The sequence below is a fragment of the Mandrillus leucophaeus genome, unplaced genomic scaffold, assembly GCF_000951045.1.
Source record: "Mandrillus leucophaeus isolate KB7577 unplaced genomic scaffold, Mleu.le_1.0 Scaffold264, whole genome shotgun sequence".
In the NCBI taxonomy this organism is placed as follows: domain Eukaryota; kingdom Metazoa; phylum Chordata; class Mammalia; order Primates; family Cercopithecidae; genus Mandrillus; species Mandrillus leucophaeus.
The window spans coordinates 1,071,956-1,092,182 of NW_012102743.1; the positions used below are offsets into that span (position 1 = coordinate 1,071,956).

At 42.4% G+C, this 20,227-nt stretch overlaps 1 protein-coding gene across 5 annotated transcripts in view; it reads right to left on the minus strand.

Moving 5' to 3' along the window:
* The window catches only part of LTBP1 (latent transforming growth factor beta binding protein 1), a 398,449-nt gene that overhangs the window by 16,412 nt on the left and 361,810 nt on the right, over positions 1–20,227 (minus strand). For all 5 annotated transcript variants that reach the window (XM_011984230.1, XM_011984234.1, XM_011984233.1 and 2 more), the window contains one exon: positions 1,780–1,902. In XM_011984230.1, coding sequence (XP_011839620.1) covers positions 1,780–1,902 — 123 coding nt within the window. The remainder of the gene's footprint in view (positions 1–1,779; positions 1,903–20,227) is intronic.

Below are 20,227 nucleotides of genomic sequence, written 5' to 3' on the forward strand. Positions count from 1 at the left end.
AAAAAAAAAAAAAAAAAAGGGAAGGGAGGACAAGCAGGGAATGAAGAAGGGAGAGAAAGGGAAAAGAGAAAGAGAAGGGAAGGAAAAAAAATAAAAGCTCTTGATGCAGAACTGAAATAGCTCTTAAATTCAACTAGAAATCTCACGCTGCTGCCCCAGAACTGGGTCCTGGCTGGGATGCTTCATGCACAGGTGACAGGGCCCAGGACAGAGAAAAGCTCCATTGCACTTTTCTCTAAAGTCCTAAGTCAAACTCTTTGGTCGGCAGCAATTACCTATCTTTAAAACGTGGTGCAGGCCAGGCATGGTGGCTCACACCTGTAAGCACTTTGGGAGGCCGAGGCGGGTGAATCGCTTGAGTCCAGGAGTTCGAGACCAGCCTGGACAACATGGTGAAAACCCCATCCCTACGGAAAAAATACAAAAATTAGCCATGCATAGTGGCACATGCCTGTAGTCCCAGCTACTCGGGAGACGGAAGTGGGAGGATCGCTTGAGCCCAGGAGGCAGAGCTGCAGTGAGCTGTGATCATGGCACTGCACTCCAGCCTGGGCAACAGAGTGAGACCCTATCTCAAAAAAAAAAAATTTGTGGTGAAGCTACACATGTGAGGATGGTCCCTCTGTGAGCTGTGGATGAGGCTCCTGAAATGGGCGTTTCCCTGTTCTTGTTCTTGAAGTGAGACTATCTACTATATACTAATATTTCATTGTGGACCTCCTGCTGTTTCAGACTTCAAATTGTCTGCATTTGAAAAGTCCGATTTGAGCTTGTGTGTTTGTAGGCTTCCTCACACAGCACTGACGTCCTAAAGGGGATCACAATTTGCGGATACACACTTCCACCTCCCCCATGAAAGCTGTGCTCACTAATCCAGGAAAAGTTGGCACACATTATTTCTTACTCTATAAATCCCCTCACCAATGTATTTTAAAAAGTCATTTCTGACCAAAAGGGCAATTCTTTTCTTACCTCTTACTCTAAAACGTGTATAATAATGATCAACTTGTACAGTTAACATCTGCCATTTCCCTGTAGGAAAAAAGGCTGCAATACAACTGGGCTCTTGTGGAAACCTTGGCCCTCAAACTAGTCCACCACTTAAAGAGCAAAGAAATGATTTTGTCATAGAAAATATAATGACAGGCTGGGCACGATGATTCATGCCTATAATCCCAGCACTTTGGGAGGCCGAAACGGGTGGATCACAAGGTCAGGAGTTCAAGACCAGCCTGACCAACATGGTGAAACCCAGTCTCTACTCACAATACAAAAATGAGCTGGGGTGGTGGTGCACACCTGTAATCCCAGCTACTTGGGAGGCTGAGGCAGGAGAATCGCTTGAACCCGGGAGGTGGAGGTTGCAGTGAGCTGAGATCGTGCCACTGCACTCCAGCCTGGGTGACAGAGTGAGACTCTGTCTCAAAACCTTAAGAAAAATAAATATAACAGTACCTCCACCAGCAAGACTATTCATCAGATGCAATGGTTCTTTTTGTTTGTTTTGTTTTAAGATAGGGTCTCGCTCTGTTGCCCAGGCTGGAGTGCAGTGGTGTGATCTCAGCTCACGAATGATGCAGTGGTTCTGCACTCACCCGTGCAGAAGGACCGCCCTTGTGAAACAAAGATGGCTGGGTCCCACCTTAGACTTTCTGACCAGCGGGTCTGAGGTGGGAACAGAAATGCTGCATTGCTAACAAGTTGCCATTACATTTTGAGGACCACTGATTAATCTTCAACCACAACTTAGCATCAAAGGAACAAGGTTATTTTGCTTACGGTCTTGGATGAAGTAGGGATCGGCTTCTGGAGCATACTGTTCACTGAAGTCAACCAAGGCGTCCCGTCCATATGGCTGCCGGCGTCCCGTCACGGGGATGTTACACAGCTGAGCATAGTCATCTAAGGAGTGGACAAGCAGCGTGAGGCCCCATCACTGTTGGCTCGCACCTGCCCCACCCCCTCGCAGCTCAGAGCGACGGGAATCTGCAGGCGCACCCTTCCACGTGTGCCTCCATCTCCTGCATACCATGGAGCCTGGAAAGTGTCTGAATATCTTTTGATGGGAATTTTATACATCCACCTACAGTGACTGCTGTAGAGCATAATTCGGGTTCCAAATTGAAGATCAAAAATATTAGCTCAACAGTGGGTACACCACATCCCAGAGCAGTAAAGGGCTGAAAAAACGGAGCCATCTGAGAGTGCTTCAGGCCTTTTGGAAGGATGGCTTTTATCTAAACCCATCAAGAGTTATCATCAAAAACATTTTTAAAGTAGAAAGTAGTCATTCTGACAGAGTGGTGCCTTTTCACTCTCTATAGACAGGAAAAAATGTATCTCTGGTGTCCAAAAATGATACAGCACCAGGCAAGGATGCTGCTTAAATTTAGTAGCCACTATTATAACTCTGCAGTCCCTATGGATAGCATTATAGCAATTTTGAGGGTCGTAACAATAACGATAACAAGAACAGCAGTGGTATTAAGATAATAAGATAACAAGAACAGTAGTGTGCTCCTGGATTAGTGAGCACAGCTTTCATGGGGGAGGCGGTAGTATGCTACATATCGTTCTAAGCACTTAATATACACCAATGCACTAAAACACTCACACCACCCTATGCAGAGGTTCTACCATCTCTATTTTACCAGTGAGGGAACAAAAGCACAGAGAGGTTACATGACAGCTGCTGTGTGGCAGCACGTGATTTGAAGTCAGAAATGAAGCTCCAGAGTGCAGTTTTCACATTTGTCTCTCCAGCAATGATCTCAGCTCCTTTGAAATTCCTGTCCTTAGCATCTCTGCATCGCAGCTAGACTCATCTGTGGTTTCCACGTCGTGAGGCTGTATCGCTGTTCCACACTGGTCAGCCCCATGGCCCCCTGACTCCTAGACTCCCCTTTACTCCTCCCCCTAGGACCCACCAGTGCATGGGATTTTGGTTCTCCATTTGTCCTGGGGTTACTGAGGTTTCAATGCTTTTCACGATCCCGGGCTCTTGCCTACATTCAAGAACAGAGTTACTGAGAAGGCCTAGGGAGGAAAACTGTAGAAACAACAACTTCATGTTCTGAGTATGTTCCAGAAAATACACTCTCCAAAAAAACATGTAGCAGTTGGCGAAATTCTGGGGCTCCACGGATGTCAACAGCTCTGTTAGGACTGTGAGGTACAGGCAAGGCTACAGGCCCCAGGACCAGATGGACATGAGTGTCCTGGCAGTCACACAAGGCAATGGCCACATTTGCCTGGAATTTTCCTCTATTGTGTTTATTCTTATAACATTCAAAAAACAAAACAAAACAACAACAACAACAACAAAAAACACCACTAAGGCAATACTGTGAACTCTGAAGGCTTTCTTTTATCAGCTCCTACTTAAATGACTGGAGGAAGGAGGCTGAAGAATCAAAGGTGTGTGTGTATGCATGTGCACACGTGCACACACACATTCTGAGGATTGCCCAAACCAAGTGTAAGGCCAGAAAAGACCGTGAACCACTGGACAGGGTAGGATTCTGGCTTCCCTGTCTAAAATTCTCCTTATGTGGAAGCATTCCAGGAACAACATCCAGACTCCAGACGTCCCAGCACTTTTGCATGAAACCATTCTGTGTGAAATACTAATTTCATTAAGGAAACAGCCGAACCTGGAAAAAGATTCTTGACTCGAAAGAAAAGAACTACTTCAAACAGAGAGAGCACAAATGGCTGTCAGTTCTGCTTAAAGTTTGAAAACGCAGAATTAAGGATTTCTTTGCAAGAGCAAAATTGCTGAAATGTTTATAAGTTTCAAGAACTGAGGTCATCTTCTCCCATGATTTTTTATATACATTTGTTGCACATCTGAAAGAGAGACTTGTTCCATATTTTATATTCAATCCACAGTTGTGATCTAGAGGAGATATTAAAAATGAATTAATCCTGGTACTTATTTTTAATAAAATTTTATTTATTATTTTTTAAAGAAAGGGTTGGCCGGGCACGGTGGCTCCCACCTCAGGCTGAGGTGGGTGGATCACGAGGTCAAGAGATGGAGACCATCCTGGCCAACATGGTGAAACCCCATCTCTACTAAAAACACAAAATTAGCTGGGTGTGGTGGCATGTACTTATAGTCCCAGCTACTCGGGAGGCCGAGGCAGAAGAATCGCTTGAACCCAGGAGACAGAGGTTGCAGTGAGCCGAGATCGCGCCACTGCACTCCAGTCTGGGTGACAGAGCGAGACTCCATCTCAAAAACAAAACAAAACAAAACAAAACAAAACAACAAAAGGGTCTCGCTCTGCCATCCATGCTGGAATGCAGTGGCACCATCGTGGTATCGTGGTTCACTGCAGCCTCAAACTTCTGGGCTCAAGTGATCCTTTCACCTCAGCCTCCTGAGTAGCTGGAACTATAGGCACGAGCCACCAAACCTGGCTAAGTTTTGTATTTTTTGTAGAGACAGGGTCTTGCTATGTTGCCCAAGCCGGTCTCAACTTCTAGGCTCAAGCGATCCTACCACCTTGGCCTCCCTAAGTGCTGGGATTACAGGTGTGGGCTGCCATGCTTGGCCAAGGTACTTATTTTATAAAGCAAAATCCAGAGGTGGCTGAGCATCCTGCTGGATGCCTGTTGGCTGTCAGAGAAGCCTTGCTGAGACTTGAGGTCCAGGGATATCGAATGCCACGATCAGGGCCTGGCCAGGACAGCCACCTTCAATCCAGTGCACTCCCCTAGACATGCTTCCTCCACCAAAGAAATGAGATGGGCTTGAGTCTCTAAGCTGTCACTCTACAGCAATGCCAGAGGAAAAGACCGAACATGAGGGTGATGAGGAAGGGCAGGCTCCTGTTCCTATGCAATGTTTAGGAACAGCTCCCTGCAAAAGGTGGACCTGAACTGAAACTAAGTAGGTATGTAGGAATTATGTTGCAGAAAAAGATATTTTGGATTAATTTTTAAAAGCACATACCCAAAGGCATCAAGAAAGAAAACTAAGTTGTTTTTTGGAATTACCAAATGGTTCCTAAAGAAGTCTTCTGACTAGACTAAGGCTAGGGAAGCGGGCAGTGGAGGGTCATGGGTTGGGGGAGGTATTTCTGGGATATTCCACATCCTCCTTCCTTTCCTTTCTTCCCCTGCCATGCATTTTTTTCCTCTTAAAATGCTAGAGCGTGTTGCCCTTTGCTGCTTCACTTTTCTCTAACACATTCACATTCCAAGCTCCAAGACAGTTTTGGTCAGTGATCAAAACATCCTTTCTGCACCACGTCTTCTCTTTTGTATCTGAAGATGTGCTACAGTCCCGTCATCACCAGGAAATGTATTTTGAGTTATTTTTCTGGGAGCCTGCACAGGTCTGTCCTAATCCATCCACGCTGCCGTTGCCATTGTGCACATGTGCCCTGATTCTCGGCCAGGATCGTGGGGTAATGGGAAGAACATGGGCTTCGGAGGTGGAAGCTGGGGCTCAAGTCCTGATTGCACCACTTATTCCCCAGCTTAGCAGTTCTGGGCAAGCCTCAGTTTCCACATCTGTAACACAGGAACAAGAATTCTTGTTTGTCTACATCTGTGTTACTGACATGTAAAAAAATGAGGTAATATTGTGAAACTATTTTTAAAATTTGAAGCACCAAGAAAATGGAAAATCCAATTTTTTCTTGTGGGTGACATCGCTAAGTCCCTAGTGAACATTTGGAAATAAATGAAAAAAAAATTTTTTTAAGACAGTATTATAATGAGTGAGTGATTTACATTTTAATGTTAACAAAACATAAAAGCAGTGATCGACAGGCAAATAATTGTGCAGTGAATTAAGAGCAATGGAAGAACGGTCCACAGGTGTTTTAAAATCTCGTTTCAAGACTATTTGGAGTTTTTAAATAGGTAGAGGGCAACTAGCTCAGTAAACAGAGAAGTCTTCCTAGACTTCCTCTCATACAAGGCACAAAACTTGACTGCCTTGGTAGATTTAATTACTTGGTTGGACAGTGATAATATGAACAATAGCACATTTTAACATTAGATCATCAGAACTCAAAGTACAGGGGAAAAACTCATGTCCAAGCATTTTTAGTATAGGCCTAAATCAGAAATGTCTTACATACAGAATACATTAATAGAAAAGAGTAGGTTTATAGAAGTGGATTTCACCATCTTTCAGGAAAGCAATGGGAATATCAGGAAATATTTTAATGTCTTGGGCAAGTCATCCTCTTTAGGATCTCGGTACACGCAAATTTCTAGCATGTGCTGGACCTCTGAGCACCCCAAGCCACAAGCAGAACCCATTCTAGCTAGGCAGCGGCTTGGCCTTGGTTATCTCTATGACTAGGTCACTGCTAAAGTCCAGCTTGGGGGACTGCATGAACTGTGGTTGGCTGAGAGTACAGAGCCCAAGAACAGCAGATCCCTGAATTATTTCCATTAACTTCCTACAAGAACTCACAAGAAACTCTTGGCCGCTACTTCATCCAGCTCAACATGTGGAGATGAACACATTTTCTATCCTCAGAATCTTTGTCTTTCTCCAAAACACCCTTTACTTATGGACATCAAGAACAATTAGTCACCTCCTTGTCTGGGGCTTGGTGCAGAGGAAAAGTTTTTGCTTAGCAGGGCTTGCCCTGGGAGGTGCACTTTGGAGACAGTCCCATCTGAGACCCCATACAATGTGTCCATCTGGAATCTAGCCAAATACCAATGGGAAAAGAACAGGAAAGGGAACCAGTCACACCTCAAAGACCCTCCCCCATCCACTGCATTCCCCATGCCCCAAGTGCAAATGCTTAGCTCTTGATCACGCAAATGCTTTGCTCTTGATCAAAGCTATGAAAGATACACAAGGGATGCTATGGAACACCATCGCTAAGTGGTCTAAACAATATCCAGGCCACTGATCACACTAATTTCCCTGGCATGGCTGATTCATATGACAAATACTGTTGCTTTTCATCTTAAATTGAAAAAAGAAAAGGTTTACAAATTATCCCCTGGAGCCTGTGGGTGTGGGACCCCTGCTGTTGGCAGCAATGGGAGGAACATTACTCTATCCTTACTATAAGAAATCTCCATTCTTGATGACAGACACATGTGCAGGGCAGTCTGGACAGTCACATGTCACAATGCTACCCTGGCATGTGAGGAGACCAGGAGGTAAAGTTTTAATTCTGACTGAGGCAAATTAAATTCAGCTGTTTTTAGAAATGGTAGAGAGGTTGCAATTTCGCTTTGTACACATCAGGGCTAAAAATGCAATGCTCTGAAGTTTGAACTGTGTTATTTTCAAATATAAGAGAAACAAGGACCAATTCTCATGCATTAAGAAAAACAGATCAGTGCTGGGCGCAGTGGCTCACGCCTGTAATCCCAGCACTTTGGGAGGCTGAGGTGGGCAGATCACTTGAGCCCAGGAGTTTGAGACCAGCCTGGCCAACATGGTGAAACCCCATCTCTACAAAAAAAATATTCACAAATTAGCCAGGCATAGTGGCACACTGAGGCTACAGGATCATCTGAGCCCAGGTAAGTCCAGGCTGCAGTGAGTTGTGATCGTGCCACTGCACTCCAGCCTGAACAGAGTGAGACCCTATCTAAAAAAAAAAAAAAAGAGAGAGAGAAAGAAACAGAAAAGTGGGTCACATTCTACTACAATTTCTAGACCAGGTATTTTTCTTACAGGTTTAAACGTGGATTAATGACAATGGTGTTTAAAACACACGACTAGGAAACAGCGGGAGGAGATAAAGAGAATGAAATGACTGTCTCCTCCAGTGACTGAGAAGCCAGCATTATAACAGGCACTATTCTGTCGCCCAGGCTGGAGTGCAGTGGCGCCATCTCGGCTCCCTGCAACCTCTGCCTCCCAGGTTCGAGTGATTCTTCTGCCTCAGCCTCCTGAGTAGCTGGGACTACAGATGTGCGCCACCATGCTCGAATTTTTAGTAGAGATGGGGTTTCACTATGTTGGCCAGGTACGTCTTGAGGTCTTGAGCTCCTGACCTCGTGATCCGCCCGCCTCAGCCTCCCAAAGTGTTGGGATTCCAGGCATGAGCCACTGCATCCGGCCAATGGGCACTTTTCTTTAAATGAAATTAGCAAAAGATATGAAATTAGAAAAATGTTGGCCATTTACAGAACATTCCACTCTGTACCAGTAAAGAACGGTGGAAGAGAGACCTCCGTTGGTATTGCCACAACACTGTGAGACTGGATGTCTGCCTGGGTGTCTGTCCTGCTTTTTATCCCGGAATACATTCCTGTTTACAGTCTCCGGTGAATAGGCAGCAACACTCCTTCCCTGAAACCAAAATATGTGGCGTCGCGACGCAGAATTGGATACACTGCAAACACTTGGAATCAAAAGACTTGGGTTCTAGTCCTTGTTTCTCCACTTCCTAGTTCCTTGGTCTGGACACGTGTCTTTGAGCCTTAGTTTCTCCATTTATTGCATGGAATTATGGTACTCTTTGCCTTAGCTCTATTAAAAGTGATTCATTCATTGCTTCATTCGGTGACTGACTGGCTGATGCATTCCTATAACCAAAAGCTGAGAACATTACAGACAGGGTGGGGCTTGAGAGTACGGAAAGATGTGACAATAGCCAATCAGGGCACACGCAATATCTTATCAGGATCACAGAGGCAATGACTAAAGTTGTCCTGGAAGAGCTGGGAAAGGCTTCAGCTTGAAAACAGCATCTGCAGCCAGGAGGTTAACTAGGTAGAAGAGGAAGGAAGGCAACTCAGAGAGAGTCATAAGCATATATAATAGATAAGAAAGCATTAGGGAAGCGAGGCTGGGCACCGTGGCTCACGCCTATAATCCCAGTACTTTGGGAGGCCGAGGCAGGTGGATCACCTGCAGTCAGGAGTTCACTGAACAATACGGTGAAACCCCGTCTCTACTAAAAATACAAAAATTAGCCGGGCGTGGTGGCAGGCATCTGTAGTCCCAGCTACCTGGGAGGTTGAGAAAGGAGAAATGTTTGAACTCGGGAGGCAGAGGTTGCAGTGAACCGAGATCACGCCACTGCACTCCAGCCTGGGTGACAGAGCGAGACTCCGTCTCAAAAAAAAAAAAAAAAAAAAAAAAAAAAAAAAAAAAAAAGAGAAGAAAGCATTAGGGAGCTAACTACTGTAGATACAGGCTACCGAACAATTGAAAACAGGAGAGTTAGCTAACATGCACTATTAAGTTCCTATGCACCAGACGCTACTTTTGCATACACTGTTTCATTTAAAACTCAGAACTCTATGATATAATCGTAATTAGCTCCTTTTGTTTCCAATAAGTAAACTACACTTTTTAATAGCATAACTTGCCTTGCCCAAGGTGAGGTGAGGGATTTGAACCTAAAGTGGTCTATTTGCCAAACCATGTTCTTTCTACTCCCCAGCTGCCCTTCTGAAACCCTGGGAAAAAAATTATTAAATACACTCCCTAGACCTTAAGCATCAGGTAAGCACTGAGTTCAGCAATAAGCATTTGTGACTAAAATTCCAGGGAGAGTAATAACCATGAATGCTGATGAGCTCAGCTCCACCAGGGGCAGCTCCATCATTAGCAGGATTTATGTTTATTGAATTTGCTCGATTTATTAGGTGAAAGAGATCAAATTGCTTAATGTTCAATTAAATTGTACTTGTCGAGGACAGGGAAGTAATGAAGTCTAAAGTCTTGGCAAGGTTTATATTCTGTGGGACTCCTGTAAATGTTAATACTCTAAGGAGACTCACGGGCCATAGACCAACCACGTTACCACTCCCAACCTTCACCTAATGTTACCCTTCTCATTTTAGTGACTCCCAGAGTTTCCCAACAGACTGCTGTTTATGTAGCAAGACAAAATGAAGAAAGAGATTTGTTGGGTAGAAATATAAAAATAGTGGTTCCCTTTGCATTTTAAAACCTGGATTCAAACATTTATACTATTGTAATAGTATTAAACTGTGCCACACACAATAACCTTAAAATAATGATTGCCAATGTATCTGGGGCATAGTAAATATATTAAGTCTTATATCCAGGCAATTTCAGAGGAAATCAGGAATGAGACTTCCAAAATTGATAAGAGACAAGACTGAACAACACAATAAACAAAGAGGCAAATAAAAAGAGGGTTCCACATGTTAAATTTCCAAACTGATCTACTTCATATTTTTCCAGCTGCAAGGACAGGTACACCACTTCATTTCCCCTTTCCTGCTCTTTAAATATCACTCTGAAGCAGCAATCTGACAAGCTGATTTTTTAAAAATTATACATACAAAGTACTTTTTTTTCATTAACCAAGTAAGAATTATTTAAAAACAGGAACTAAGCATGTGCTTAAGATAAGAATAAAGGGGAGGCTGCATTACGTCGTCAATGTAGTAAATGTCACCAAATTGTTCTCTTTAGAGTGCTTAATTTCACGTTCTGTGAAGTTCACTACAATTTTTAAAGAGTCAAGAGAAACAAAAACTACAGGAGGGTAAAATATTTAGTATGTTAACTCTGGAATTCATCTAACTTTAACTGGCAAAATGAGGCAATAAGACTAGATGATCTCGAAGGTCCTTTCTAGCTTGCAGATTCTACGATTTTGAACGGAAAACATTCATTTTTTTTTTTTTTAAAGACAGAGTTTTGTTCTTGGGCCCCAAGCTAGAGTGCAACGGCATGATCTCAGCTCACGGCAGCCTCTGCCTCCCGGGTTCAAGTGATTCTCCTACCTCAGCCCCCTGAGTAGCTGGGATTATAGGTGTGTGCCACCATGCCCAGCTAATTTTTTTTTTTTTGGGGTATATTTTTAGTAAAGACACGGTTTCACCATGTTGGCCAGGCTGGTCTCAAACTCCTGACCTCAGGTGATCCACCGGCTTTGACCTCCCAAAGTGCTAGGATTAAAGGTGTGAGCCACCGCACTCGGCCTGAGCAGAAAACATTCTTATCATGGACTGCAAAACTCTTGGAAAGACGGTCTGTCTTTGAAACCCGTGGCTGCAACATAAGGTAACCACCACTAGATGATGCTGTTACTTTCAGGTGGTGCCCATCTAGATATTTTCAGAATGATGACAAACATGTAATTTAACAAACTGTAAGCGTGGACAGTCTAATCTTCCCATGTATTGTTTTGCTGAGGAAACTGAAGTTTACAGAAATTTTGTGATATTCCAAAGGTCAAGCCAGGATAAATTTTGTTTTCTTTTACTAAAAGTAGTTAAGTTATTAAATTATAAAGAAAATTGTTTTAATGTATTTTAATCTTGCTTATTTTTTTAAAGCTTCATAGCAGAGAAAGCTGTTCTAATATTTAAAACTCTCTTAATATTCAGAAGTTCAGATCTCAAGGTTCTGAATAACAAAGATACACCACTATCCATTATCATTATTGGAAGAGCAAGTTCTAGATAATTAATATAATATGAAAATAACACTAAACATAGTCAATGACTAGTAATGAAAATGTATTCCATTCAATAACAGGAAGTAAGACACCACTGCAAAGTAAAAGGTGGACGATTTTGAAATCCTGATTCTGTTTTATGATTTCTTTGTATTCTGCCATTTACTTCAATCAGAGATGACTCTCCTCTTTCCTTCCCTTCTGGATCTGTTCACTATCACATATAGTCCTAGTAACTTCTGCTTCTAGCAGTGATTTATTTGGAAGGGGCTCACAGATTACCACATGAATGCCATTAAAAGTAATGGCAGGGCCAGGCACGCTGGCTCACGCCTATAATCCCAGCACTTTGGGGAGGCTGAGGTGGGCGGATCACGAGGTCAGGAGATTGAGACTATCCTGGCTAACAAGGTGAAACTCTGTCTCTAATAAAAATACAAAAAATTAGCTGGGCATGGTGGCAGGCGCCTGTAGTCCCAGCTCCTCAGGAGGCTGAGGCAGGAGAATCGCTTGAACCCAGGAGGCAAAGCTTGCAGTGAGTTGAGATCGCGCCACTGCACTCCAGCCTGGGCAACATAGCAAGACTCTGTCTCGAGGGAGGGGGGGGAAGGCAATGGCAAAAACCGCAATTACTTTTGCACCAACCTAGTATTTTCTAGAATGGAGCAGTGCACAACCAGCACAACTGTTCACAACAGCTCAGCCTGCCACTGAGACTTGAAGCCCAGAAGGAAGCATAAAGAAGGCTTTGTTGTGTCAGAAGCCCTCCCAATGAGCTAATGATTTGTAATTTGCTTCTTTCTTAAGGTAGTGGCCACTGATGCTGAGCAAAACAATTACTTCCTAGCTTCTACTCCCTGCAGATTTGTAAATACAAGAACCTGGTCATTCTAAGAACTTTCTTGATGTTTTTCTCCCAATCATAAGGGGCACAATCTATCTGCGGCATAAAAGGAGAATAAAATTTTCTTCATCCCTCCTCTGCCCGGCTTGCCTGCTCTGGCCATGAGGTCACTGTTTAACAGATATGGGCAGCCAGCAGCTTTGTTCTAGCCATAATTATATTATTAGGTTCATAAAGCAGAGGTCAGAAGAAATTCAGACGTTAGTTGAATTCAAAACCTCAAACTTAGAACAGTGCTTAAGCAATTATGCACAGTGATTTTCTCAAAGTCAGACTCATCACAGTTCATTCTTCTTAGAGTATACTTCAACTAGCCCTATTTTCAAAGAGAAAAAAAGAGCAAATTTAATTTAAAATATGTAAAGGAGGCTGGGTGCAGTGGCTCACGCCTGTAATCCTAGCACTTTGGGAGGCCAAGGTGGGTGGATTGCCTGAGCTCAGGAGTTTGAGACCAGCCTGGGCAACACGGTGAAACCCCATCTCTACTAAAATTAAAAAAAAAAAAAAAATAGCCGGGCGTGGTGGCATGCGCCTATAGTCCCAGCTACGCGGGAGGCTGTGGCAGGAGAATCGCTTGAATCCGGGAAGTGGGAGTTTCAGTGAGCCAAGATTGCACCACTACACTCCAGCCTATGGGACAGAGCAAGACTCTGTCTCAAAAAACAAAACAAAACAAAAAATCTATCTATCTATATCTATATCTAGATCTAGATATATGAAAGTAAAATGTTCACTAGAAGAAATCATGTAGTATCATACTGAATGGGCAATTCTAGAAAACTGAATGCCTATTCATTATCTCTGATTTCAAAGGAGAAAGTTTAACTTGCTAAGACTTTTACTTTGAGATACATTTGATTGCTTGTTGATATGGTTTGACTTTGTGTCCCCAACCAAATCTCATCTTGAATTGTAATCCCGATCTGGTGGGAGGTGATTGGATCACAGGGCAGTTTCCCCCATGCTGTTCTCACCATGGTGAGGGAGTTCTCAGGAGAGCTGATGGTTTCAAGTGTGGCACTTCCTCACTCTTTCTCTCTTTCTGTCCTGTCGCCAGGTAAGAAGTGTCTGGCTTCACCTTCTGCCATGATTATAAGTCTCCTGAGGCCTCCCCAGCCATGAAGAACTGTTCTTTATAAATTACCCAGTCTCAGGTAGTATCTTTATAGCAGTGTAAAAACAGACAGATAAGTAATCCCAGCACTTTGAGAGGCCGAGACGGGCGGATCACGAGGTCAGGAGATCGAGACCATCCTGGCGAACACGGTGAAACCCCGTCTCTACTAAAAAAAAAATACAAAAAAAAAAACTAGCCGGGCGAGGTGGCGGGCGCCTGTGGTCCCAGCTACTCGGGAGGCTGAGGCAGGAGAATGGCGTAAACCCGGGAGGCGGAGCTTGCAGTGAGCCGAGATCGCGCCACTGCACTCCAGCCTGGGCCACACAGCGAGACTCCGTCTCAAAAAAAAAAAAAAAAAAAACAGACAGATACACTTGTTAACTAAAAATAAGTGTTGCTTTTTAGGATCAGATTGTTTACATGCATACCTGAATCTCTCTCCTTTCGCTCACACTAGAAAGATTTTAATAGGACACCAGTAAGATTATTATCATAATGAAATTTATTTTCTATTCAGAGTATTTTTTATAACAGAGAGTGGTCAAATACTTTCCTAGCACTTCCATGCAGTATAGCTCTTAGGAAAAGTACCATGAATACAACTGAGACTCCAAGGCTCAAAGCTGTACAAGAAGTAAAATTTCAGAAGTGCTCATGTCACCAACGAGTAACCCATTAATCAAACTTCTCTCGCCTTGAACTGTTCTCTAATGGCTGGTGAGGACACTGAGGCAATAGCTTCAATCAGTTTTCAAAACAGAGAGTTCATGCTACAGTGCAGTCTAGCAAGGTCCACTGGCCGGCGTTCCAAATGCTTGCTGACTCACCCGTAATCCAGGGAATTGGGGTTTGGGAATGGCAGCTTGTTCCAGGACACTCCTCCAGAGTTCTGTCTTCAGCAGTTTAGCAAGAAATGAAGGAGTAAGTTTTCCCCTCTATCAGGGTATTTTTAAATTTTATTTTAACTATTCTCACTTTGAGGCAAACCATGTTTACTTTTCTTCTGCTTTCAATGACTACAATAGGATCATAACCGGAATGTGGCTTCCTTGCCCATTGCTTTCTTTCCTTCCAGTGCACCTGCCCAAACATGGTTATTTAAAAAAAACCCACATGTTAGTGTCTAGTATTTTTCCTCTTATGTACTGTCCCTGCTTTTTGTACCTGGCTTCTCTGCCATTCATTCCTGCTTATTTAGCCTCTTTCACAAATCCAGTATCTTTTCCCCAGTTTAGTAAAAGAGGCCCTGACCATCCATAAAAGCCCTCTCCTGCTGGCAGCCATTGATCTGGTAGGGAATCTCAGTGGGGTGAGCTTATCCCTTTAGGAGAAGGTATCTGATTCCTACGGGAGGGCATGTATAGTTGGATAAAAGGTTCTATTTGTTTTTTCTGTCTTAATGAAAATCACTGCAATGGAAGATACTGATTATAAAAGCAGTACACATGAGAAAACTTGGGGTCCCCTGTTAGCACGGAAGCAAGAAGAAGGTGCTCGGCATCCTGTGGTGGGCAGGGCAGATTCATTACTGCGAGGATGCAGGTCCTACATCCTGGTTTTCATTCTCTCATTGCCAACTGGCAATCAGGGTCCTGAATTTCTTCAGCCACTAACCTCAGCTGGCCTAACACAGTAACTCTGCTACAGAAATAATGAAGTTAATTAAGCTCAGAATGTTAACACTTTCTGTGACATGTCTTAGGGTAAGGGCTTTCTTTTTTCTTGTTATTGTATATGTGTTAGTGCCTAAGAGAATCATATAATCAGAGAACCTGATAGGCCTTGCAATTTCAACTCAAAACTGAATTTAGATTTTGGATTTTAAGTTAAATGAGGATTAGGAGAATTTGATTAGGTGGGTAAACATTATTTAAATTTATTAGAGAATTCAATTTGCTGTGTTTCAAGTTTGGTTTATAAGATTTATAAGAGCTAATTAATTATTTATGAGGAAAATGCTTATTAGGATTGTGAGATGGAGACCGAAGTGTTCAAAATTTTAATTAATAGAATTTATATGTAGAAATAACTTTTAAGTTTAATTCGTTCTTTGAGACATATAAACAGTCAACAAATAAAACTGATCTTATTTTATAGAAGGTTATTGGACTTACAAATAGGATGATAAAATGTGAAAGTTGAAATCAAATTCTTAGGAATATCTAGGTTTTAACATTTAAAAATTGAGTACATTGAATGTTCATTAAAACCCAACATAAATGGCCCTTTCTGTGCATAAAGCCTGTCTTTGACTTCCTAACTTACACTGTAGGAGCCTGGCCGGGCACAGGTGGAGCTTCTCTGCAAGTACACAGGGGTATTCAGGTCTGTGCAATTCCCTGAACACCCTCCTATCCCTCATTGTCTTTGATTCTTGGCCCCTTTCAAAGAGATTTCTAGCACTGGATAACCAGGGAGCGGTGCATGATAAACGTTGACTCATTTCCTAGAACTGGATTTGATTCATAATAATTGCTAACGCCTTTGGCTATGGCACATTTACTGTAGGCCAATCCTCTCCCATGCATGATCACATTTAACCCTCATGAGCATGTCAGAGCCATGCATGGATATCGAAGAAATCACTAGGATTTCAAGTGAGGAAATTTACATAAGGATCACATTACATCAAAGAGCTACTTTGAATTTGAATTCAATAATGGATTTTATTTTGCAATAATCTTTTGATAGTAGTAGAAGTATTTTCAACCTTTCTTTGGGAGGGGTGAGAGAAAGCTTTCTAAAGAAATAAAAGAGTCCTTTCTTTTTTCTTTTTTGGGACAGAGTCTGGCTCTGTTGCCCAGGCTGGAGTGCAGTGGCACAATCTCAGCTCACTGCAACCGCCGCCTCCCAGGTTCAAGCGATTCTTCTGCCTCAGCCTCCAGAGTAGCTGGGACTACAGGCACGAGCCACCACGCCCAGGTAATTTTTGTATTTTTAGTAGAGACGGGGTTTGGCCATATTGGCCAGGCTGGTCTCGAACTCCTGGCCTCGTGATCCTCCCGCGTCGGCCTCCCAAAGTGCTGAGGTTACAGGTGTGAGCCACTGTGCCTGGCCAAGAGTCCTTTCAATGAGGAACAATATAACTGGCTTACTGGCCATTTCATATAACATCCATTCAATCTAGTTCCATGGATACCAAGAGTTCAGTCTCACAGAACTGGAACATTTGCTTTTTAGAAAGATATTCTCTGTGCATGCATGACAGCCACTCAATTTTGTAGGCCTTTTATATCTTTGTAGTTTGATTTTAATTTTCCATTGTAAGTGACTAACGGTTACTGTTTCTTTAATTATAATGCTCAGGATCTATGACTGAAAGGATTTAAACGCTTTCATACTCATTGTATTAATTATCATAACCTCACAAAGAGGTCTCAACTTTGGATAAAGGAGGTTGAAGTAATGTGTCCAGTGCAATGTCAGAGAGCCAGGACCAAAAGCAGAAAGAGATCCCTGGATTGCCTAAACCAAAGGCAGTGACCACTCACTATTTCACAAGCAGGGTGTTCCAAAGTGATTATTAACATTCTTTGGAAACATATTTCTTGGAAAAGCCTTTAAACCGTGACTGCTGACAAGCCTTTTGCAACTATGGCCCAGTTACAACATTTTTTCAAGTTTAGTCCATGAGTCAAATCCCTGTCTTCCTTCACACCTCCAAGGGCATTATGAAACTTCTCGCCCTGAGATCTTTGGGAACATGTAAGAGCCATGCACGGATATGGAAGAAATCACTAGCAGAATTGTTTGAAGACACTCCAAATTCTTTACTTTTGCAAAATGATACGAATAATTGGGTTGGTTAGATATTAGGAAGGATTGAAAAATTCTCTGTCACAGCAAATGGTGAATTTATTAAAGCATCATTTGCAGATTTAAAAGACATAATATTTAGGAATAAATTATACTACTTATGTATTTCATTAAATACAACTTTACACCTGTTCCAGAATTGTTTGCCTAGTACATAGTAGGCATTCAATAAACAACAAAGAACATGTGAGTAATTTAACTAAAACTGAAAACAGGTAAATTATAAATAATTTAGAGTTCATTTCAGATCATTTACTTATCTCTTTGTACAAACCACAAGCTGTATATAATTTATATACAGTAATAATCATTCTTCCTAGCATTATTTAAAGGAGTATGAATAACTCTGACAAATATCTTCTCTTCCCTTATAGCAGTCTACCTTTCTCAAAGGAAGTTGGATAAATACTGACATTGCTTTGACTCAACAGATCCTCACTAAGTGCATATTCACATCATGCCTTTGTGCTTTATTCTTTTATTCAACAAGCATTAAACAAAATCCATTTGTTCTTTTATCAGTCCCAGAACTAGAATTTTTGATTCAGATGTATAAGTCTGTCTCTTCAAACTGCTCTCAGCAACACTGAGAGGACCATGCCTCCGTATGTTAATCAATATTCATGTTTTATTAAACTTTGTTAACATTTTTCGATTTCTTTTATGGCACCTTTTTTTCCTTTGGGACCTGATTTTTTAAAACCACTCTCATCTTTCTACACCTGAGTACTAAGATTACCTGTGCTGTAGTACATTACATCGCCAATAGATGGCACTCTCCCAACACACTAGTTGTCCCATTTATCAAGTCTTTGTTCAGTTTACTTACAATGTCTAATTACTTTAACAATTTACTTATCAGAAATCTAATTATTTTAACAATATAAAAAGACACTGGAATCCCTGGGTACTTCAGATTCAAATATTCAAATATGTATAATTTTCTTTCATTTGCAGATCAACAGATTTTGATTTCTATGAGATAATGGTACCCTCTATCTTGTGATTCTTATGTACATTTTCCAGAATATTTAAGCTTATGTTATTTTTTTTCAGATGAAGTCTCGCTCTGTTGTCCAAACTGGAGGGCAGTGGCACAATCTTTGCTCACTGCAACCTCCGCCTCCCGGGTTCAAGCAATTCTTGTGCCTCAGTCTCCAGAGTAGCTGGGATTGCAGGCATGCACCACCATGCCCGGCTAATTTAGTAGAGACGGGGTTTCACCATGTTGGCCAGGCTGGTCTCAAACTCCTGACCTTAAGTGATCTGCCCACCTCTGCCTCCCAAAGTGCTGAGATTACAGGTGTGAGCCACCACGCCCGGCCATTAAGCTTATACTTTTAAGAGTAGCAAAAAATACAGCACTTTGGGAGGCCGAGGCGGGTGGATCACGAGGTCAGGAGATCGAGACTATCCTGGCTAACATGGTGAAACCCCGTCTCTACTAAAAATACAAAAAACTAGCCGGGCGTGGTGGCGGGCGCCTGTAGTCTCAGCTACTTGGGAGGCTGAGGCGGGAGAATGGCGTGAACCCGGGAGGCGGAGCTTGCAGTGAGCCGAGATCACGCCACTGCACTCCAGCCTGGGAGCACAGCGAGACTCCGTCTCAAAAAAAAAAAAAAAAAAAGAGTAGCAAAAAATAAAAACATTAAAAATTCATTTTAGATTAAGTGATAGGCATCACTAAAAGTTTTATTTACTGAGAATTATTGACTTGCTTTAGTTCATGAGTCCATTGAACATATAGTTTTTTGTTATTCCTGCCAATGTGTCTGGGGCTACAGATGTGATGACACATTGCCTCTAATTTATTATGCTCATTGTTAGCTCTAAAATCAGTTTTTCTGTTAGCACACAATGTGTGAGACAATTTTAAAATCTCAGCTTTAATTCTTCACTTTGTTACTCTTCTATTCTAAGGGAGACTATTTAAGATGTGCTTTGAGATCATGGAGAGAAAGAGACTCGAGTAACACTGAAGAGGTTAGAACGCAGATTCTGAAGCCAGGGTGCCTGGATTTGAATCTTCCACTTACTGGTATATGACCACTAACAGGTAGCTTAACCTCGCTGTGCCTCAGATCCTCTGCCAGAAAAAGGAGGGATAGTATTCTCCCTTATCCACTGGGGATATGTTCCAAGACCCCCAGTGGATGCCTTAAACTGCAGGTAGTACTCAACCTTATATATACGATCGATTTCTATCAGATAATGGAGCTGCTACTAACTAACGGGCAAGTAGCATACACAGTATGGACACCATGGACAAAGGGATGGTCCGTGTGCTGGGCGGGACACCACACTACTCAGAATTGCATGTAATTTAAAACTTATGAGTTGTTTATTTTTGGAATTTTCCCCTTAATATTTTGGACCGTGGTTGACTGTGGGTAACTGAAACCACATAAGGCGGAGGACTACTGTAACTGTATACCTAAGATGGCTTGGCAAGTTAAATATCTCAATAGATGGAAAACGTGTTGAAAGTGCCTGGCACTGTGCTATGTATATGTTAGTTACCATTTTTATTATCACTTAGATTCAGAAAAACCAAGCAACAGAAAATCCATATTCCAATAAACTCCATATCCAACCAAAGGCCTCAAAGTTCTGATAACTCTATGACTTTCTTCTCGCGTAGCGCTAGAAATTCTCAGCAAGATCAAACAATGACCACCCTGTCTTCATTTATGAAATGGATACAGTGGCTCGTTTTTCCTGACTTGGTTTCCCAAACAGCTTTGTCTCTCAGAGGCTGACATGACATCACAATAAAGACCACAAATTTGAGGATCTTCCCAAAACAGTTTAGCCACCAAAGTCATTTTAAGAGAGGCAGGATCAGCGGGTATTGCGAAAGGGGAAGGAGAAGAGGAGTCAGGGGCTGGAATGGGGCAAGGAAGGCCTCCAGCAGTCTGAATGGGGAGACAGTCAGTCCATGATACATCCATGGTGAAGAAGAAATCAGGAACTTCCTCCTAGTGCAGTCTGCAGTCTGGCCTCTAA